The sequence below is a fragment of the Periplaneta americana genome, chromosome 3 (assembly GCF_040183065.1).
Source record: "Periplaneta americana isolate PAMFEO1 chromosome 3, P.americana_PAMFEO1_priV1, whole genome shotgun sequence".
Classification (NCBI taxonomy): domain Eukaryota; kingdom Metazoa; phylum Arthropoda; class Insecta; order Blattodea; family Blattidae; genus Periplaneta; species Periplaneta americana.
In genome coordinates this window covers 123,030,650-123,055,401 of record NC_091119.1, presented here as the reverse complement: position 1 = coordinate 123,055,401, position 24,752 = coordinate 123,030,650, and the positions used below count along the sequence as shown (strand labels likewise).

Sequence of the window (24,752 nt, the reverse complement as noted above, 5' to 3'; positions counted from 1 at the left end):
GACACGTGGTGACCATAGATAATGTTAATATGATATAAGAACAATTAAGTCTGTTGTGGTTTTAGAATGGTACCTAACAGCGCATTTGGAGACCACAAATCTATGTTAGCATGTTATAAGAACAATTATTATTAAATAAGTCTGTTGTAATGTTAGCATGATATCCAACAAGGACACGTGATGACCACAGATAATATTAACATGATATAAGAACAATTAAGTCTGTTGTGGTTTTAGAATGGTACCTAACAGCGCATTTGGAGACCACAGATCTATGTTAGTATGTTATAAGAACAATTATTATTAAATAAGTCTGTTGTAATGTTAGCATGATATCCAACAAGGACACGTGATGACCACAGATAATATTAACATGATATAAGAACAATTAAGTCTGTTGTGGTTTTTAGAATGGTACCTAACAGCGCATTTGGAGACCACAGATCTATGTTAGCATTTTATGAGAACAATTATTATTAAATAAGTCTGTTGTAATGTTAGCATGATATCCAACAAGGACACGTGGTGACTATAGATAATGTTAATATGATATAAGAACAAATAAGTCTGTTGTGGTTTTAGAATGGTACCTAACAGCGCATTTGGAGACCACAGATCTATATTAGCATGTTATAAGAACAATTATTATTAAATAAGTCTGTTGTAGTGTTAGCATGATATCCAACAAGGACACGTGGTGACCATAGATAATGTTAACATGATATAAGAACAATTAAGTCTGTTGTGGTTTTAGAATGGTACGTAACAGCGCATTTGGAGACCACAGATCTATGTTAGCATGTTATAAGAACAATTATTATTAAATAAGTCTGTTGTAATGTTAGCATGATATCCAACAAGGACACGTGGTGACCATAGATAATGTTACTATGATATAAGAACAATTAAGTCTGTTGTGATTTTAGAATGGTACCTAACAGCGCATTTGGAGACCACAGATCTATGTTAGCATGTTACAAGAACAATTATTATTAAATAAGTCTGTTGTAATGTTAGCATGATATCCAACAAGGACACGTGGTGACCATAGATAATGTTAACATGATATAAGAACAATTAAGTCTGTTGTGGTTTTAGAATGGTACGTAACAGCGCATTTGGAGATCACAGATCTATGTTAGCATGTTATAAGAATAATTATTATTAAATAAGTCTGTTGTAATGTTAGCATATTAAATAAGTCTGTTATAATGTTAGCATGATATCCAACAAGGACATGCGGTGACCACAGATAATGTTAACATGATATAAGAACAATTAAGTCTGTTGTGGATTTAGAATGGTACCGAACAGCGTATGTGGTGAACACAGACCATGTTTGCATGATAAAATAAGAATTTATGTCTGTTGTAGTGTTAGCATGTCATTAACACTGCATGTGGTGAACACAGATCACGTTTTCATGTTAAAAGCACAATTTATGTACGTTGCAGTGTTAGCATGACACCTAACAGCACGTGTAGTGAACACACAGAACATGTTTGAATGATAAAAGAACAGTTTGTGTCTGTTGCAGTGTTAGCATGATAACTAAAAGACGCGTGTCGTGAACACGAATCATGTTTGCATAATAAAAGAACAATTTTTGTCTAATGTAGTATTAGCAATACACATAACAAGCGCATGTGGTGAACACATCACATTTTCATGAAAGTTTATTTTTATTATTTCTTCTGCAATGTTAACAAGATACCTAACAAGCGAATGTGATGACCACAGATCATGTTAGCATGACGTAAGATATTTTTGTAGTGTCAGTATTATACCTAACAAGTGCATGTTTTGAACACAGATCACGTTTGTATGATGAAAGAGCAATTTATGTCTGTTTTAGTGTTAGCATGATGTATAACAAGCTCACGTGATGCTCACAGATCATGTTAGCATGATATAACAGTATGGTATAGTGTTAACATGATATCTAACAAGCGTATGTGGTGGCCACAGATCATGTTAGCATAATAAGAGAACAGGTTGAGGTGGCTTCAGGATGTGGAGGATGATCTGCGGAGAGTTGGATGCAAGAGATGGAGACAACGGGCTCAAGATAGAGATGAATGGTTTCTACTGATTAAGAAAGCCCAGGCCCTTCATGGGCTGTAGTGCTAATAATGAATGAATGAATGAATGAATAAGAGAACAATTATTTCAATTTTAGTGTAAGAAAGCGCAAGTAATGAATACAGATTATGTTAGCACGATACAAGAATGATGGCTCAATTACAATAATTCCAATTAATATTACACACGGAAATTAACTTCAAAGCGATTTTCTTATATCTGTGATATTAACATTGTAACTTACAAGTACATGTGGTAAACTGAGATGGTTTTAACAAAAACATGTGTTGAACAAAGATTATTCTAATATAGCAGAATAAAACTGACTCCAACGTTTTAATATAAACAAAAATGCACATAAAAAAAACTAGGAGCGATTTTCTTACATCAATTATTGTACTGTGACACGTTTCGCATTCTGCCAAAACTTCAGTTACGTGCACTTTTAGCTAATTGAAACAGCTAGTATTCTATGTTCGCCTTAAGCAACATTACGATTTAGATGACAACCTGAGGGTTAAAATTTGTAACTATGTTTTCTACAAGTATAAAACCCATAAAAAATGTGGTCGTGTTTTCAGGATTCTTTAAATCAATAAATATATCAGAAATGGACACAGGTGATGGCTGTTGTGTCTAGGCAGAAATATTTTGTTGAGAACTTCAATTAGAAAGAGAACTTTGTACATGTTTACTAAACCGTTAAGTTTTTGCTGTTAAGTCAGTTGGTATTTAATTTGCTTTCCTTCCTCAAGTTGACTCGCTGGTCATATTTGGTCTCCGAGAAGGAAAGGGAATGTTTTCCTCAACGATTACACCAAGACGGCATCTTACGTTATAATTAACACATGAACAGAGGTGTTGTAGGATGTTGCATAGGTTTCTTCTTGTTCAAAACAAGCTTGCTGTAAATAGTGATGATGCTACCCACGACCGCTACCATTTCGATGTGTCTCATACGATATGAAAGCAGTGCTTTAAACCGTTAAGAGAAGAAATTATTCCTCAAAAATTTTTAATATTTTCGTGTACGGCTATTCAGAAATAAGAAGACATAAAAATCATGTACTACTTGCTACTCACTGTAGTTCCCCAAATTCAAACCGACGATTGGTGGCCACCGGTTCCATATACTAGCAGAAATTTCAAGAGAAAATTTCTTCACCCATAAGGACTCGAACCAGCGCGCATTCTGTACTGATAGTCCAAAGCATGACGCCTTAGACCACGCAGCTATGACGCGGGAAGTAAATCAGTAATACATTGCTATAAATTACATAAAACAAAAAAATGGGATCATAGCTATAATTAGAAAAATCTTGTAGAAGAAATATATCTGAAGTATTAAGTGATCTACGCATCTCGACACTGGCAACATCTATGTGGCACCCTCTAGAATCGGAGCGAATAATGGTAAAGTTAAGGGCTCTGTCATTGAAAAAAGTGGGCAAAACTTAAGGTATGAACTCACATGTATAGGAGAAAATGGTTATATCAACTTGGGTCCAGAAATATACTTGGTTTCTGAGTAGGACTTGCAAGTATTCTCTAGTACGTTTATTTTCTGGAATTATTATGAAGTATTTTGTTTACATTTTCTTAGATGAACTATTCAAAATGTCGACCTCCAGCCGCAGCTCGTCGTCTTATCGAGAACCGAACATACTTGGCCTTCACGTTCACCAGATCTCAACCCACTGCACTTCATTCTGCGGGGGCACTTAAAGTCGTTGGTGTATTCCACTTCTGTGGATAATGAAGGGACCCTTCGTTAACGAATTCTGCAAGGTTGTAGACAATAAGAACTATGACAGGAATTTGGGAGCATGTTTATATCTCGATGTGGTGACGAGCTGCAGCCTGTATTCTGACAGGAGGTGAACATTTTGAACAATTCATCTAAGGAAATGTAAACAATGTATCACAATAATTCCAGCAAACAAACGTATTAGATTGTACTATAATCATATTTGCAAGCCCTACTCAGAAACCAGACATTTCCGGACCTATGTTGATATACTCATTTTTTCTTCTATAAAAAAGAGGAATGTATACCTGAAGTTTTGCCCACCGTTTTCGTTTCACCCTGTATATATGTATATGAGTAGTACGTAGAATTGTCCACGCCTGTGGAGTAACGGTTAGCGCGTCTGGCCGCAAAACCAGGTGGCTCGGGTTCGATTCCCGGTCGGGACAAGTTACCTGTTGAGGCTTTTCCCTGGGTTTTCCCTCAACCTAATATGAGCAAATGCTGGGTAACTTTCGGTGCTAGACCCCGGACTCATTTCACAGACATTATCACCTTCATCTCATACAGACGCTAAATAATCTAAGATGTTGTTAAAGCGTCGTAAAATAACCAACTTAAAAAAAAATAAGAATGTAGAATTAATACACTGGGCTTTATCCGGAATATGTTTTAATAATAATAATAATAATAATAATAATAATAATAATAATAGTATTATTATTAGAGGATACAGAAGAAAAGGGTGAAAGAAGTAATACCAGATTGATGTGTGGAAGGAATACATTACAGATAAGTCACAAAATATTAATGGATTATATTAATTCATACACCATATTATACATTTTTTTTCCAGTTAAGATAGGAAAATACGACTTTCTGAACAACACAACAAACATCTTCCTCTGTAGTCACAGACTCAATAAACGGTTAATCTCTTACGGGGCTCGTAAATGATTAATAATTTCCTGGAAGCTAAGCTGCCTTTACGTTTCATGATTTCCTGGGGAAGACAATTGCCGACCAAAGCTTGCAAACAATACCAGACACGAAACGTGTGTGTGTGTTTTGTGTGTGTGTGTGTGAAAGAGGAGGCGCAAGCAAAAACCAAGTGCGGCTGGCTGGCCGTCGAACTCGCGGTTGCCTGGCAACGCTCCCAAGGCTAGCCGGCCCGGGTAAATATAGCGTTCGTGTTGACGTCAGAATGCTTCAGAGCTGCCACCCCTCCGCGTTTGGGACCATGGGACCATACGTTTGGCTTTGACACTTTCAGAAAAGAAATTTCCCTTTCTTTCAAAACAATTAATTTCGTTGTATATTGTTGCAAAAAATCTATCAATTACAATTTAAATTCTGGAAATTACTCAATTTTATTAACATTATGTATGTATGTATGTATGTATGTATGTATGTATGTATGTATGTATGTATGTATGTATGTATGTATTTTATTTACTTGTCCCCAATGGTCTAACGATTGCCTTGCATAGCAGTGGCTCTGAGGTTCGGGGATTCAAACCCGACTAGGAGCGATAAAGATCCTTGGCATGACTTTCTTATGAGGTAAAGTAAAACTGGTATCTGTGTCGTAGATTTATGACACGTAAAATATGAGGGAGGATTGGAGAATGCTGGGTTTGCAGTGAAGGACCTGTCCTTGGATAGAAAACTATCAATGATTGATAAAAGGTGGGCATTTGCAGCGAATTAGTTTTAATGTGTGATGAAGCTCTATGGAGTGAATCAAATATGTACTATATTTAATCAACCTAATAGGTTAATAAATACACTTTTGGATTTTATTTATTTGCACAATTGAAGTTACTGTATTTTTAAAAACCACGTCCGCTTACTGAAGTCGCTTCTGTAAACTTGTCATGATATGAACACATAACTCCTGACCAATGTGTTCGATGTCATGTCGAATCTTACTCTTCAGCTCTTGAATATCTATGATTTATGGAAGAACACGCTTTATTTCGAATATTTTTGCAGACGTTACAGTAGTTCTCCCCAGGATGCATCATCTCCCGATTTGGTGACATTTCATGGCCTTTGTGTTCACCCGATTTGATAGCTACAGGTATTTAAGAGGATATTTGAAAGAGAAGGTGTTTCTCCCATATATTCCAGTATATCCAAGAGCTGAGTAACAAGATTCGGGATGAAATTGAACTCACTGGTCAGGAATTTTGTTTTCTGTCGTGACAAATTTCTAGAATCGACTTCAGCAATGCACTGCAAGTAAAGGAGGTCACCTGAAGGATATAGTGTTTAAAAATAACTTTAATTTTTTTTACCTTATTTTAGTCTATAACCCAGTAAATATTAGGATGGGGTTGTACTTATAAAACTACCCTTAATCCACCAGATTTATTACAGAGAAGAATAATCAAAATATGTTCTAAAAACCTTTTGCTTATCCTACCGAAAAATTGTTTGTAGGATTTAAAGTCTTGAAAATACATCAAATTTATATCAATGTATTATTAAATTTTATGCACAATAATCACACTATTTCAGATCATATACTCACAAACATAAATCCAAAGGCATGAATACAATACGTTTGTTTGAACCCAAGTGTTTAAGGAGCACTGCATTCAATCAGAGTAGAAATATAGGCCCTAGAATTTATAAAAAAAATAATAATAAAGAAATTGGCGTACCCTCGTCTATTTAACTCTAACAATTTTAAATTAAAAAATATATGTAAGCAATTTGTTATGAGTAAATATTAATTTTTAGAAGCTATTTTATTATAATTTATGCAAGTAACTTTATTATGTATCGAATCTTCTCCTGAACTCGAGATCGTTCTCTTTCAAGTGAGTGCTAGAATTTTGTATACAGTATTTACTATTTCTTTGTATTATATTTTTCTGGCAATAAACTTATAATTGCATAAATAAACAACAACGAAAATTTAATAGGATATTTAGTACTTTGAATACTTATTTGATCCACTTCATTAAGTTTGATCACATTTTAATAATAGTTCGCTGAAAATACTCCACCTTGTGAAATATTATAATTTGTCAAATAAACTCTATACTTATAAACACACACACACACACAGATATATATATATATATATATATATATATATATATATATATACTATTTGAAAATAGATTTAAATTTTAAGAAACAGTGAAATTATGTTGTGCATGTATGACATTACTCTTAATGTGTAAGAAAGTAGCATTATTGAACCACAAGACAAAAGTAGGTCTATAGGCAACTATAAAATTCTATCCTATCAGGTTTATTATTTAAAAAGAGATAGGCCTACATCGATATTACATTTTAGAAAATAAAGGTAGGCTTAATGAGTTCTTCCGGAATCTAAATATGCAGCAGAGTTTAACTCTAACAGTGCTAACTGTCGCTACGATTCGACAGGGTCTGGACTCAAGAGCCGTAAAACCCTTCTCACGTAGCGCGGAGTACAACCCGGGAGTCGATTTGCTTTCTTTACACCCCGCACACGTGTCTGAACAATGTGGGCACAGGCAATTAAACTTGCACTTCCTGTGCCATACTGGTTCGTCTACTGCAGCAGAGACATTACAGAGTTCAACAATAGTTCCTGCACAATGTTTGTAGTCCGTAGTCACACAATAAAAAAGAACGAAAGAATGTTTGAACATTCTCAATCAACATACACGGTGAACTTCACATTAATTTCTGCCAAAAATGTTTCGCAGAGCATTTTCATGTCCTTTAACAGCTTTGATTTCAATCTAGGATGCATTGTTGATTACCGAGACTTGGGTATAGAGGTACTTTTCGGGCGGAAAATGGGGAATATCTCAGCAATTCAGTACAAACAGGAATTTGCAGCACCCGTCATGGAATGAGTTGCGTTCCGACTGTGCTGCACGGCTAAGCACGATCCATCCATCATCCGCCAAACTACGCATTCCCCACCAGCTATTAAATCCGTAAGTTATAGCATACCTCCGATGGTGGTCGGCCGTATCTCACAGATCTACAAGAGTCGTCACGTCCCCTCATGCAGGGGAGCTCCTGTGCTTCTTCTACACCACTACCATCTGGACAAACCGCGGACGGTCGATTCGGAATCATGCAAACACAGGCGATGCTCAATTTTTCAAGAAAGAGATGATAATGAAGGGGAAATTGTAAAGAGTGTTGGTGGAATGACGACGGAAAACAGGGTGAACACGATGAAAACTCGCACAACCTTGGCTTTATACAGTACCAGAAACAAGTAATGGGCAAGTCTTGATGACAGTCCTCCTGTATGTAGGCAACAAGTTTCGCAAGACTGTCCACAAGTAGCATACTTTTTTTTACTTGGTTAATTAACGACGCTGTATCAACTACTAGGTTATTTAGCGTCGATGGGATTGGTGATAGCGAGATGGTATTTGGCGAGATGAGGCCGAGAATTCGCCATAGATTACCTGACATTTGGATTATGGTTGGGGAAAACCTCTGAAAAAACTCAACTAGATAATCAGCCCAAGCGGGGATCGAACCCGCGTCCAAACGCAAATCTGGATCAACAGGCAAGCGCCTTAGCCGACTGAGCTACACCCCATAGTGACAGTGGTCAGAATCGCTAAAAACGCGGACAAAAGTCATATTTCGAACTTCATATTAGAAACACAAAATTACCTCAAACATAATCCTCAGCAGACATTCTGATAAGACCAAGTGTTTTTCGAAGAATATCTAAAAATTTCTAGCCAATACTTACGGGCAAAAATGACACAAATCTTTCCTGATTAATTGTGTATTTTTGTAAGTGATTTCTGAACACTGTGTCTGACTTAATCATGCAAAGTAATATGCTAAATATATTTTTTGTGGATGTGTTATGGTCTTATACCCATATATTAGGAACAATTACAATTTTCAGTGTTTCTTGTTTCTAAGTACTGATAATAAATTCAGTTTTTATTACTCGTGTTTGGGGGGGGGGGAACAAAATTGTTTTAGAATTTAAAAAAAAGTGCAGAAGTGTACACCATGAAACTTACGTATGTATAGTAGATATTTATAAGTTTGTCACTGAAGGTTTCATCTGCAACACCCCGCAACACTGCGAATTACGACCTTTAAATCATATCCATGCGCCTGGTCCGTCAACACGTGTCGCGCCATACGCACTTACTGAGAGTTATGTTCGATTACTTAAAGACTGAGAAGTGATTTGTTGGAATTAAACAACAAAGGCCTTTGATTTTTTCTGTATCCAGAGGACTTTTGTTGGTATCAGGTCATTGTTTAATGTAGTGTGTAAAAATAAATTTACGTGTTAGTTGCGAAGAAATTTACCAGAAAATTGAAGAAGAAGAAGAAGAAGAAGAAGAAGAAGAAGAAGAAGAAGAAGAAGAAGTAGAAGAAGAAGAAGAAGAATATGTTGTGCAATATATGAGGCGCATCCAGAAAGTAAGTTTCCCTATTTAAAAAAAAGAACACACTTTCAGGAAACATTTATTGGCAACAGGTACAGCAATGTTTCAGCTATTTTTCAACATAGCCACCATCAGAATTGAGACACTTGTATCGTGGGATCAACTTTTGTATCCCTCTGTCGTAGAACTCTGCCGCCTGTGAATGGAACCAGCGTGTGACAGACGTCTTTAGCTCTTCGTCGTTGCCAAAACGCTTACCGGAGGACAGGAATTTCTTGAGGTGCAAGAAAACGTGAAAATCGCTGGGAGCAAGATCAGGACTGTAGGGTGGGAGATCAAACAACTCCCAGCCAAATTCCGTCAAAACAGCTGCTGTGCGCCGAGCCGTATGTGGACGAGCACTGTCATGGAGGAGCACAACACCTGCAGTAAGCATTCCACGCCTCTTGTTTTGAATGGCACGTCGCAATTTTCGCAGTGTTTCACAGTAACGGTCAGCGTTCACTGTTTCACCTCTTGGAAGGAAGTCAATGAGCAGAATGCCCTTCCTGTCCCAGAACACCGTGCACATCACTTTCCGTACAGACAGCGTCCGTTTGAATTTCGTCCTGACCGGAGATCCACTATGCCGCCAATGCATTGACTGCTGCTTGGTTTCCGGGGTGAAGTGTGAAATCCAAGTCTCATCGCCCGTGACGATCCTGTCGAGGAACTCGTCGCCGTCATCGTGATACCGTTGCAGAAATGTCAGTGCTGCTCCTAAACGTTGCATTTTTTGTTCGGGTGTCAGGTTTTTCGGCACCCACCCGGCACACACTTTTTTGAACAGCAGGTGCTTAGTGACAATCTCATGCAACAAGGATCGCGATATTTGCGGAAAATGGCTGCTCAGCTCCGTAATCGTGAAGCGACGGTTCTCCATGATGCACTGCCGCACCAGCTCAACACGATCACCATTGATGAGGGACGGTCGCCCACTGCGCTCTTCATCATGGACACTTTGACGACCTTCGGAAAACTGCCTACACCAGCGACGCACCATCTGCTTACTCATGATGTTCGGCCCCTAGACCTGACAGAGCTGGCGATGAATATCAATTGGCGCAATGCGGCGGCGTGAGAAGGAATAAGAACTTCCATTTCGGACCACTGCTGCCACGCTACTGGCACCAGGCGGGACCTGTTCGGCTGGCATATGATTGATACGTCATAGATCTGTTACGCATGCGCAATTGACACGGCTAATTAAGTTTACTTTCAAGGGGAAAAAATCGGGAAACTTACTTTCTGGATGCGCCTCGTATAAAGAACAAATGTGAATTAAATTTTGACAGTCATAGCACAAAATCCCTAGACAGTGTAATAAGAATGTGGTTTTTTCTTAAATATTATCAGCGTTAGAATAAAATTAGTCACCGCAGCGAAACCATGTAGCCTGTCTTCGTAAAAATTCAGACTGGTTACAACAAGAAATTTAGTTAAAGTTTACAGACATTTCTTCTACTTCTTCTTTTGAAAAGTGTTATCAATGATAGTAAGTACATAGAAATTGTTCAAAATATCAATACTGTAGAGTATGCCAGCCACAGTACATAAAACTCTTGTTCATGAATCTGTAATTGTGCAGGCAGCTCAGTTATTTTACCGGTTGCAGAATTATTAGAAGAGGCCATTGAGTCTAGAAACTAAGATGTGACAAAATTTCGAGAAAGTTTTATTCAAAGAATTTCAAAACGAGACGACAATTTGGACCTCTTTAGCAGGTTATTGTTGACTTCTGACCCATTAATTTCCAGTTTGAAAGAACTACCAAAGGAAAATAAAAATGAAATTACGTATCTTCGGAAGTGCTGGTCTTTTGGTAATATCCGAAGAAGAGGAGGGGGAAGAAGGCGACTAATTTGAAACATCAGCTTGCGGGGACGAGTGACAGGCTGGAGATCTAATTTCCTCTTGAAATTCTTTAGTTTATCACGTAAGAATATTTTGTCTTCCTTTTTTATATCCGAATCACTCTAGATGTTTGAATTGCGACCTTCAAACAGTTCTGCATTTCAACTTATCTGTATTTACAACAATGAAACTACTCAGTGCATCCAAGGCACACTTCGTAAATGCAATGCTAACACCTTCGTAAGTAGCAAAATGCATACCGTCAACGCGGGCTACTTTAACCCTTAAGGTGTTACTTGAACCCAGAAGAAAAAAATGTTTTCGTTGATGTAAAATAACAGTTTGGTGTCGAAAGTTGTGGGTTTTTTCTCTGCAAACTTTTATCTGTACAGATATTTTCACCTAAGTTACTCCAACGGTAAGTAATCATTTTTTTCTTCTGGGTTCAAGTAACACCTTAGGGGTCCAAGTAGCCCGCGTTGACGGTACTTTATTTCTGCTGAGCCATAAACTTCATAACAAAATGTATAAAAATGTAGATATTCTAACACAATTTAGCACAAAAATGTAATGTAATTTACAAGTGTGCAAGTTCATAAAAGTTATATTACCACTAGTATTAAATGGCACATAAAATTTAGGAGACCCCTACAAAACTACGAAAATATTAACGACTTGTTTATGTTATTAAATGAAAAAATGTACTCACCCAGAAAAATACAATCCTTAATTGAATTTGCAATATATATACAGGTTACATATAATATTTTAATAATATCTTAAACTTGTATATTATATAACTTATGTAACTTTTCAACCCTTATATTACGAGTTGCTGATGAAATCGTGTATATAAAATTACTATAGTTATTGCATTTATCGAGTTTTGCAATAAAATAACAGGAATGTGATAAAATATCCAATTTGGCCTTTCATGCATTATTTGTTTAAATTAATAAAAACTAGCAAAAATTTACCCCTACCAACATTAAAACGTCCGTCACAGAATTTTGTTTCGTAGCGTTCGGTTTGTAGCTTACCCTCCTAAAGAAGTTTTATTTTAAGAGATATTTTTGGCAACATTTGAGCTATAATCCCTACTATTGTCTAGGATCACGCAAGAAGGAAAATAAACTAAAGCATCCTATTTTCAACAAATCCTAATTTCGTACTATAAGTTAAAAATGTTTAAAATAAATTATAGCAATTTTTCGGAATTAACTGATTCTCAAGCTTTGAATATAAGCATAAATCGCCGACTAGTAAAATTCGGAACAAACATTGTAATTTACAAACGGAAAGGTAAGGTCAAACGGTGGACTTATAGACAGACAGGCATAGGTATAACAGGTTCTTTATAAAATTATTCCGGAAACAACTTTTCCGTATCAGGGATTGTAAAAACGCGGATTTTCGTGACACAGTTTCCTTGCAACATTAAATTAATTTCTCTGTGTATCGTACAATGAGAAAGTTGCACAGTTTTATTTTTATTGGACAGATAAGAGGTACTACAACGAAACGTAGTACATAAAGCTCGTTACTATGAGAGGCGTGCATAACAACGGATTTTTATGCAAGGCCATCGAACAATACGGACGAAAGGGAAACTGCTACCGTTATGGCAGTGAACTTAATAGATTGGTGTTATATAGCCCTAGATGCATAACACTGCATTACAAACTGAACGCGTTTAAACTACTATGTTTCTGAGTTTTGCAAATCACGTGTCTGTTTATCTGTATGTATCGAGAGTTCTTTATACTCTTGCCAGGGTCCTTAGCCCATATTGTTGTGATATTACAGATCTGAAATTAGAGTCACATGACACGATTCCCACATAAGGTCACTACGACGCAGACATCTGCCTAAGACAGCATAGGATTCAACACTGACTTGCTCCAGATGGGATTCGGACCCACGACCATCGCTTGCATGCAATGCGAAAAATGGTGGCTTAACGTTTGCATACTTGCAGCTGCTTGTTCATTCGTCTACTGAGCCTATCTTAATTATTATTAATCTATTATGTAATAACAATAATAATAATAATAATAATAATAATAATAATAATAATAACAATAATAATAATAACAACAACAATAATCCGTGGTGCAACGGCCCATGAAGAGCCAAGACCGATTATCCGGCTGCTGACCTCACGTCCACATATCTCCGCAGAGATGAACGTTCATCTAACTAGAATGGAGGTATCGATGGTCAGCATGATCCTTTCAGCCGTAAAGCTGGTTTTCGAAACCGGATTGCGCTACCTAGCGTAGCTTTCAAATTCATCACGATGCTGGGTGAACACCGGTCCCAATCACGGGCTAAAATTTCATAAGAAAATGTTTTCTTCCATGAGGACTCGAATCAGCGCAAATTCCGTAACGCAAGTCCTAGGCATAATGCCTTAAACCAGTGATTCTCAACCGGGGAGCAGCGGCCCTCTGGGGGTTCCGAAGAGCACTTAGTGGGGGGGGGCAAGAACAAAATAATAGTAATAATAATAATAATAATAATAATAATAATAATAATAATAATAATAATAATAATAATAATTTTAAAGTTTTTCTATGAAAATTTAAACATCCAACTATTTTGCGTTAAATTAAAACAATTAAATTGTTTGTTTTTTAATTGATACCATATTTCACATTACTATGTTCCACATTCTATTCTACACTTTAGCCAAGAAACCGCATTGCAGTTATGTGATGAAAAGGGAGGGGATCATCATCAAAAAGGCTGAGAAACACAAGATTAAGACGCTAAGATTCTACCATCACATCTTTTAATCTATCATCACATTACATACCATGGCTGTATTTAACAGAAAAACTGAATAAGTTAATTTAAACAATCATTTTAACTGCAAGAGCTATATAGCATCGGCAAATGAAGGATTCTTATGAAGGAAACTATTGTGACCTATCTCAGCGTACGAGAATATATTGTGAAAAGGCAAGAAAGGAAGTTGTCGACTTTGAGAATAAAACACCAAATTCCCTCGAATATTCTGTTGTTCGATTTAGATCTATTACCACTGAGACTAAACACCCTGTACTTCTTCCTGGAATCGAACCCTGGTTATCCACACCTTGTGCCAGAAGCTACTGCGTTGCTGCATCATATTATTTCATTCTAGTTAGAAAAAGCCACCGCCCTGCCATCTACTGATGGTAACTAGAATTATATGAAATTTCAATGACTGCAGAGCCATAGAGGATTGAATGAATGTGACATGAGTTTAGAGAGGGATCGGCGTGTCCGAGAGATACAAAACGAGAGATAGAGAGAGAGAGAGAGAGAGAGAGAGAGAGAGACGAGTTCCAAGTACGCAATTGCATAAGTTTTGCCTCCTAGCCTGCAAAAACCTTTGTAAATAATGTTATAAAATCAACTATCTGTAATCTGTAAAATAGGTTGCATAGCAACAAGGAGTTACTTGTTAGCCTGCAGTAAACATTGGTAATTTAAATGTCTTTTAAGGGATAGTTGAAAAGGAATTTTAAGAAGGGAAGGGCTATAACAGCCCTAGCACCGCGACCGAAAAGATCTATCGCTATAGCTGAAGAGAAAGTAAGCCCTATTATTGTGTGTGTACGTAAAAAACATTTCGTTTGTTTGCTTTCTCGTCATTTTATTTATATTTCTCGTAACTGTTCCACACATACTGATATTTCATAAGAGTATTTTACATACGTATCTATTTATTTCTAGTTAAGACATATTATTATATTCAAGGTAATAAAAACTATTACTATATTTAATTATGTTTTTGTCCATCTCTATTTTGGATCATCTAGGAATTAAACCATTAAACGCCATCACTTCGGTTTTATTTACAAACTCGTGTATTTTATATTAATTATAATAAATTATTTATTAAATATTTCATAACAATAATTATTAGTTTAAGGTAATTCATTGACAACTAAATCTACGTCCAATTGTTAAGATCTCTAATCTAATTTTCCCCATTTCCGTTATTTGTTCGTATCTTTCTTCCTTAATTATGATTACTTCACATAAAATACTAGAACATACTGTATTCTAGCACTCAAAAGAGTCTGCGGTGTGCAACTACAATGTACGTTGGAATGGTCTCCGAGAATGTTGGCAACATTGCAAGTCTAACAATCCACAACTCATCAGCGAATTTCTTTCTTTGTTTTCTTTCTAAATTTGTTGAAGAGCCTGACCTTGCTCTGCACAACTGCCTTTCTGTTTTTCTCTGCGGTTCGCGACAGATGATTGTTTGTTGCATTTCCTCCCAACACAACAGTCAACAGACAGATATCTCCGCGACCCTAGGAACTGTTTGAGATACTTTACTTTACTGTCTAACAGTGGCGTATACTGGTAAAGGGTTTGGGCTACCACTGACCCTATTATTACACAAAATATATTTTAAAATCCCTATAATAAAATTCCTTACATATTTATGTGAATTCCAGACGTCTTGATTGGGACGAAAATACGTTGATGACTTCGTCCTTGAAATTACAGTTGGGCCACTTGCAAAGTTTCTGTAGAAATGACTTTTCAATGGATATTAGTGCCAAGCCGGATAAACGTTCTTGTGTATGAGTTGATCTACAGTAGGATTTTATTCTCTTCAACGCAGAAAATGTTCTTTCTACCGATGCTGACGTAGCTGGTATTGTCACAATTAATGTTGCCAATTTAAGGACTTCAGGAATAACTTGGTTCAGCTGGTTTTCATATATGGCAGATAATATTTCATGGCTAGGTTTGTTCGAAAAATCAAAGACTTCTGCTGAATATATTACACTTAATTCATTTTTCAAACGTACTTGATCAAAGTGACTGTTATAGGACTGAAATAATTTGTTTAGTGCCTCATTCGGGAAGTTTTCTCTATAAGCAGAAAATTTTTGAGATTCTAGATGTGTGAACTGAAGCTTTCCATAATCAGAAAATCTGTCAGTAATTTCCATGTGCATACGATCTAGTATGCTGTAGTACAGCTGCCTGTATTTCAATTCATCATCTCCTTTTCTTCGCTTTAATGGTGGTTCCATTGTATTGGCTGAAGAATTTTCATTTTCCACATTACTCCATATGGACGGAAACCCACTACGTCTGAACTCGGATATAGTATTTTTTTTTAACTTTGATACCTCTTGCAAGTAGTATGCTATGTCTAGACTTTTTGTCTGAAGAATATTGTAGAGCACATCTGTATGTGCGAACACTCTGGCATAGACTTCAAGAAGAAATATATTCTGAAACTGTGTGAAAAAATTAAAATATCCTTGAGCCTGCACATTTACAGCATCATCCCAGTTTTCTTCAGAACCATTACAAATGATATTTTTAAAGACAGCAGTCCGTTTTTCTCTGTATTCCTTTACTGTATTTACAAGCCGAGATGTAAAATTCCATCTAGTTGGTGCTACTTTTGGGAGTTTCTTGTTCATAAATTCCTTGAGTTTTCCGATCTTTTAGGAGATGATGAGAAAAATGCAGCTAAACCCGACAGTGTTTTGAAAAAAATGCGGCATTCTGGAATGGATGAAGTAGTTTGTTGCAAAACTAAATTGAGAACATGGCTGTAACAATGGACAAATAGTGCTTGAGGATACTTTTCTTGAACTTTTGTTTTTAAGCCATTAATATTTCCCGCCATAACTGAAGCACCATCGTATGTCTGTGCAATTAACTTATTGCCGACATTGTATTCTGCTATAACACCTTCCACATGCTGAAACAAAGCAGCACCAGTTTTGTCCGAACTGACATTTGTGAATCCTATAAACCGTTCTTGAACATTGGCAGTACTGTCGACGTATCTTAAAACAGTGGACAATTGACTCTGATTAGAGCAGTCACTTGTTTCATCAACAACAATGGCCACAAAAGGCTTTATGTTCTTTATCATAACCCCACTTATAGCAAATATTAAGTCATTTTGAATTGCGAGAGAAGTACCACGAAATACTGTTGAACTCTCAAGATGATTGGCCAGTAAATGGTCAAATTCACTTAAGGAACTTAAATATTCAATATAATTTCCTATATTGTCTGATTCCACACTCTCGTTATGACCCCGAAAAGCCAATTCTTGTTTTCCTAGAAAGCAGACTGCGTTAATAAGATGCAGTAAAATCTCCCGATTTTTTTTTTTTTCACAAGCGCATTGTGTCGGTTGATGTGTAGAGCTTTTCGCTTATCTCGCTGTAAATCAATTCTTGTCTTCCCAAAGTTTGCAAAGTTCATGCTACTACAAATATGAGCTTTTGATTTGTCGTATTCTAGGACTGCCGTTCGAAGGGAGTTCATATTAGAAAACCCCTCTTTTGACCACACATTAGTTTCGCGGCTAAATAACAAACATGGCCAGCAAAATAGTTTAGACAGTTTAGAAGTACCACACAACCAATTCCACTTACCATATGATGTTGAAGTGAAATGGCGTGTGTACTCTCGCTGTTTTTCTTTTACGTCCATGGACAAATTTAACTCAGGAGTTGGTGTTTCCATTTTCACAATTTCAACTTCCTCGTTGTTATGTACGACGGTTAAAAGGCACTTTTAATAAACCTTCTATTACACAGTCATTTTCAACACAAACCTCTCCAGAAACTTGTTCTGCCATATTTTTCACAATATCACTTAATTGGGAAATTAAAAACTTAATAATTCACAATTAATATAACTCTTAGACACTCGAACAAATCACAGATTTAAAATAATGCACTGCAAGAACACAATCACATTCAATTGCTAGCGTACTAAGCATATTGCTGCTTCGCGCCTGCGAAGAAACCGATCATGAGAGCGGCAACTCGCCCGCCTACAGTGCACGATGGAAACAGGAGGGAGCGGGGGGACGGGCAGTTGTGCGAAGGACAGCGTAAACGAAACGGTCACAGGCTACCTCACGTAGCAAGCGGTTTCTCCAGTGATGCCTCCTTGACAACTTGTTTCTTTTCGAGAGCAGAGAGCGCATTTAATCTAACAATTACTTTAATTTTAATTACTATGGTAAAACTAATAATACAAAATTATTACATTATGTTATATTATAAACTTTTTCTTTTGTAATTTCCTTGGGCTACCGGCGGTAGCCCCGGTAGTCCGCAAAATACGCCCCTGCTGTCTAAGAAGAAAGAGAAAATCGAAAAGGAGCTGAATTCTGCTGCGGCGAAAATACAATCATTCAACAATGGTATTGGTTTTAAATCGAGAAATCATTATTTTGCTGCTTCCTGTCAGATACTTCACAAAAATCAAGAGATCCGACACGGTAAAAATCTTTTGCTACGTGTATCACAGAATGATTCTAAATTTTGGCTCCGGAAGAAGACAGTCACGGTACATTCTAAGATTTTTTTTTGTTACTAATGGCGGGTACTTAACTGCTCGTCATTCACCCACATGAAGCCACTTGTGTAGGCCAATTTACCGACCAAGTCATTCCCAAGTTGCGCCATAGGAGGCTCATCTAAGCTTGATGATTGAGATTTGTTGGGATGTCACAAGGGAACCGAGGATCCCGGAGAAAACCCCTGTTAACTTCGAACACGTGTTTGCCGGAAGTACGCCGGAGATAGAACCCGGGTCCACAAGATTAAAAGTCCAGCGCTCTAGCCACTAAACCACCGTGGCAGCTAGTAAAGCTTTGCAAAAATGACGACTTTATTTATGAGAGATCCTGTTCGAAGAATAAAACAAAGACAGACAACTGAGTACTTGGCATGGATAAAAGTGACCGTATTTTAAAGAATATGCCTCTACAGGATGGAACTATAGAATAATATGACGTCATAGAACAAAATTGTGTCTGATAGGCAGCTTGAGAGGAACATATGAGTTGGACGAAGAATACATAACAGTAATAATAATAATAATAATAATAATAATAATAATAATAATAATAATAATAATAATAATAAACTATATAAATATAATAAACTATATTATTATTATTATTATTATTATTATTATTATTATTATTATCATAATACATATACCTATAAATTTCCTTCTCAAGTATAATATATGTTATTCTGACTGGATTATACAATGACATAGCAATAATGGAACAATGATGGAAGCAGAATAGCAGGAAAAATCGAAGTACTCTAATATTAATCTGCCTCAAAAGCGCTTGTCCACCATTAACCTCATATAATCTTGCAAGGATTCAACTCCGGGCCCCTTTCGAGAAAAATCTTGAATGAATTACAAATAGACTGTGTTTATTTGTTACTGTGTAAAATGTGTGCAATTTTACACTTTTCTCGGTTTTAATTCTCTATGTTTACATAGGACGTGTAAATGAAGGGAGAAAGTAAAAAAGAAGATAAAAATTACTGCAATGTTCAATGCGTTGCGTTTGGCTCTTCCGAATGAGGTAACGCGACAGGGAGGCGCACAATTCGCAGTTACGCAGATCAGACGCACTACTAAAAGCTATTTCGGAACGTCTGGTGCACAAGAAGAAACTTTTACGACTTCCGCTGGTTAGTGACCAAGTTAAGAATGCACAGATCGCACCACTTGCGCTATAAGCAACTATAACAAACATGAAACGAACTGCAACACATTTTAAGAAGTACATACAGTAGGCAAATAATAGTTTCGGAGATATTAAAAGTTTAACTGCGAACGGTTAAATCCATTATGCTGCCAATGCCATATTATTGCAGCATTCAGCATTTAAGGAAACAGTTATGCATTGTCAACAGGAGAAAAATAGCGCAACAATGGAACCGGAAGTTTCCATGACGACTCTAGGTAAAAACATAAGCCTAATATGAGAAATATGAGCCTAATAAAACATTGACATTAGAGTCTTATTTGTATTTAGAACCGAAAACAAAATCAGTAATTTTTTTGTGTTTTATAATTTAGGCTAGCGTTGTCAGACACAGCCTAAACGGAGCGGAGCGCTCCACTATAACTCGTTGCAAGCTCCGGTGCTTCCACAGACATAAGCAAGTTCACGCTCTGACTGGACGTCTCTAGCACTACAACCGGTTTCGGAGCTTACAACTCTGACACTACTGATTTAGGCCTATAATTAATTTTTTCTATTATATTTCTATTAATCATAGAGTAGATAATAATAATAATAATAATAATAATAATAATATCATTATGGCAGAACATCTTTAAAATATTATGGATACATGACATGCCGTTAGTATGTGCATTTTACTTTTCCCCTTGACTGATTAAGAAAACAAGTCTAGTCTTTGAAATGTTGTGTTTTTACTTGTACACAAGACTGCAATAAAATTTGTTTTCATTTACACATTACTTTCGAAATTCCATTATTTTTACTATTAACAATTATAATTACATATGTGGTGGTTGTGTTTCCTATTCAAAGACGACTATATGTTGAAAACATATATAAATATAAACTAACTTTTATGACTATGCAATATTTTGAGCTTTTGGCAGGAAAAAACAAAAGTATAGTGTCGTAATATCGCGAAGAGAATGCTTTGTTAACGTTGGATTTCCAATTTCTACCGCTAGATACCGCAAGAGAACAGCTGAGCATTTAATTACACGAACTGCTGCTAGAGTACGCCATGAGTCAAGATCCGATGTCGAGAGCTCGCTCATTGTAAGGAGAGGTGTATTAAAGATAAACATGAACCCTACGTGAAACTTAATTTCAACTCTTAATCCCTTTATAACACGATTCTCCCTTAATTAAATGCGATATAAATTTACTTTGCAACAGAACTCTCTGGCTAATAGAAACTTTAAACAATGAAGCTGCCCAGTTGCTTTGTAACGTGTCATGTTCGTATTAGGGAAAGATCCTGTGTTTGATTTTAGTGACAAAGTATCAGATTTCTCGTCCTATATTTCCGTCATTATCCTTAATATATCTCGAAAATTACTGAAAACTACTCTGAAATATTACATGGTCGTCATTCTGAATCAGCTATTTGATGTTCATATTCTATTACGTTCATTTCTATTGACAATAGGCTATTAATTTCCAAAAATTGCTAGAAATGAAAATAAAGTGTACTACAATATAAATATCATACATTTGTAATTGTTATTACATATAATCAGTCAATCTGCAGAAACCTTAGTCGCATAGAGTGACGTGTAGGAAGTCATTGTAAGATAATATCTAGATTACCCGTTTACATGAAGAGTCCAAAAATGTAGGCTGCTTAACACAATCTCTCATTCTGACAGAACTACAGCTATTCTTGAACTACGCCATAAACTGCTTTGTATTAATTATTCGTGTATAGAAGTTAAATACATGTCCTTACATTTTAAAAAAAGATTTTCTTTTCTTAACAGTTCTTTTAAATTTAGTTTGGGTGGCGTACGAATGGTTGATTGTCTGAGATAAATTGACCTATGTGGTGATCGTGTGACGTCCTTTAGTTACCCACAGCGCCATAAAGACTGATTCTTTGGATCTCAGTTAAGTCCTATTTAAATCCTTGCGATTTTTTTTGAGACTCTTTGAGAAACTCTTCCCTTTAAGATCTCAATCTGTTATGGAAATTCATGCCCGAACAGTGGTTTCGCTGCGAGATTAACATAAACCTGTGCCGGAAAGTCGTCAGGAAGATATCCACTCGCCTTGAAGAGGCTATCTGCCGCAATGGAAACTACATTAAACATGCATTATGTTGAACTGTATTTTATTCCAAGAACGAAAGTACTTCTAGGTAAGATATAAAATTTTCCTTTATACTACAAAGCTTTTGGAAAAAGATTAAATGTGTCACAACTAGGCCTATTCAAGCGCCATCCTCTTGGTATTAATGACTGTCCGGAAATAAAATTATTGGGACATCACTTTATGCTTTATAACACAAAGACAAATAAAAGAAAATAGTTGCGTTTAATTTCGTGCACATAATATTCTGTTATTTTGCTGAAAACTTGATATAAAATATCATAAATATTGACTAACAACATAATCTGTCCAATAACTTCAGCGAAATGGTTGTACACAGCAGTGGCGACTCGTGATAGTTTTTGTATGTAGGATATGAGATTGATGACTGATGACCAAGACAGAAACTAATAACAATAATAATAATAATAATAATAATAATAATAATAATAATAATAATAATAATAATAATAATAATAATAATAATAGAGCATACGAAATTAATTTCTTGCTAAAGTTAAATTCTTCTAACAATAAATGATCAAATATAACTTCAGATATTCTTTCGGCAGTCCTGTCATCTGAAAGTCCTGTTAATTCTTGTGTTTTATTATAGCTTATTATATTTATTTTTATGTAATTTTGGTTTTTATTCAATTTATTTTTATATTATATCATTTTAAATCATTTATTATTTCGTTTATTATGATCTTTTAAAATGACCAATGAACTGCATTTAAGAAGGCTGCAAGGGTACTTGAAAATTCGTATTGTAGTCTCTGACAAGGTCTCCACCACCCAGAAAGAAGGGTCGTAGTATTAGGATATACGGTCACATCCTCAAACGCGGTTCAAATTAAGCCACACCCTGCCCTCCGCACCCTCCCCTGTCCTTAACTTCACTGCTAGAAAAACCCGTTTGCTGTAAGATATTTGGATGGTTCCTCTGAAAGTATTTCTAAGGTCTGAGATGTGTAGTGGCGACAACTCACGACAGAAAGTGGAAGTTTGAAGAAAATTATTACGTCGGGACGCATTAAAAATCAAAATCTGTAATTAAAATGTTTTCTATCCTCAGAGGCACGAAATTAAACTGTAAGATCATCCTCATATCCTTCATGGAGGAATCGCCATTGCACAGAGAGAAAGACATCAATGGACGAACGAAAGATTGAACTAATCTCAAGAACACTTTTTCGATCTAAGAACGCTGAAAACGCAAAGTATTTTCGCTTATATAAGACTGAATCACCAGATGAACCAGAATAAACGGTGAAATTAAATGCACGCAACATCGTACGAAGGATTTCAATTAACCAGAAAAGCAGTAAATGTCACGCCGAAAGAATGCAGCACATCAGACTGCCGAAATTAGCATTGATTTACAAAGCTACTGAAAAACGACGGAAAAAAAACAAGAAGTATCAACTGTCGTGAAACATACCATGATAAAGGCTTCATAAGCCTAAAAGTACAGGTCAGCGAGAAAGGGGGGGGGAGGACAAGAGAAATAACTTGAAGAAGAAGAAGAAGAGAACAAGAAAGGAAGAGAAGGACATGACGGAGAAGGAGCAAAAGAAGACGAAGATGGGAACATGTAGATAAAATACAAGAACAAGATATACGAAATCTACTTTTCTTTTCACATCATAATATTATTTTACGAATTCTTAGAGACGATAAACTCAAGAAAATTATGGAACAAGAGAATGAAATCCTCCAACCTTACGCCCTAAAAATTTAAATTCTTCTGCCGTTATAGACAATATTTGTGTATTTGTTCTTAATTCCGCCATTAACGTTACTGTCACTGTATTTGTATTACTGTATTTGAATTCCTGTGAAGAGGATGCGCGTAGAGCGGGCTGCCTACCTTTACTGCTGTCCGGGGCGAGGCACTCCGTCTTGATAGTGGCGCGTCCGGCGATGAATGGCGTCGTTGTCACGGCGGCAGGAGTGGGCGCTGATGACGTCAGCGGGGGAGGCGCAGCTAGTTTCTCTGAAACGATTAAATTTATGCCACTATTATGCATTAATCGGTTAAATGGCCAAACGTTGTTTTCTGCTTAACAGATGAACCCATATTTCACCGCAACACAGTTCCTATGGGGAGGACTGCACAGAAAACACATGGCAATCATTAGGCAACTAGGCTTCATTATTTCATTAATGTTTGCTCCATAATTGTAGGGATGATGATGATGATGATGATGATGATGATGAATAAATAGGGAAAGAGTTATTGAAGGAATTATGGTACTAGAAAAGACAGTATTCTGAGAAATTAATATCGTCCATTACATTTATAACTATGAGATTTTAATCTGCGCAATACAGAGAGGTGCAAAATAGGGATTGAATAACTAATCATAGTGGCTTAATTACTTCCCTTCAGGAGGAAAAAGGCAAGGAAAGTAGTAGAAGAAAAAATGTAATAGTGGTAGTAGAATTTTATCATCATCATCATCATCATCATCATCATTATTAGAGTGTAATTAGTTTTAGTTACGCAATAAGAAACCAAATAATATCTTTTAGACCAGTGGTATTCAATATTTTTTGCTGGTGTCCCTCTAAAATGCCAATTTTTGTTTTTACCTTCGTACCCCAAAACTCCATGCAGTTATATAGAAATAATAAAAGACTATGATTGATGTTGTATGCGAAATAATAATAATAATAATAATAATAATAATAATAATAATAATAATAATAATTATTATTATTATTATTATTATTATTATTATTATTATTATTATTATTATTACACATTAGGGTTTATTGAAATTTTTTTTTTGAAAAAAAAAATGAAGGTGGCTAGTGCGGAAAAGTTGCGACTTGTGGCAGAAAGACTGCAGGAGAAAGAAAATTAAATTTAATCAATATCTTGTGTCTCCGCATCAATACTGAAGATTCGAATTTATAACGCATCTTGTAAAAATTATTATAACGACAGTCTGCATACTATACAGCTGCCCCTCGATAACCAGATCTTTTA

General features: G+C 36.1%; 1 protein-coding gene across 3 annotated transcripts in view; it reads right to left on the bottom strand.

Annotated features, from left to right (window-relative positions):
* Eip74EF (Ecdysone-induced protein E74) overlaps positions 1–24,752 on the bottom strand; it is a 1,140,187-nt gene that overhangs the window by 498,251 nt on the left and 617,184 nt on the right. For all 3 annotated transcript variants that reach the window (XM_069821505.1, XM_069821504.1, XM_069821506.1), the window contains one exon: positions 23,628–23,753. In XM_069821505.1, the coding sequence (XP_069677606.1) occupies positions 23,628–23,753 (126 nt within the window). The remainder of the gene's footprint in view (positions 1–23,627; positions 23,754–24,752) is intronic.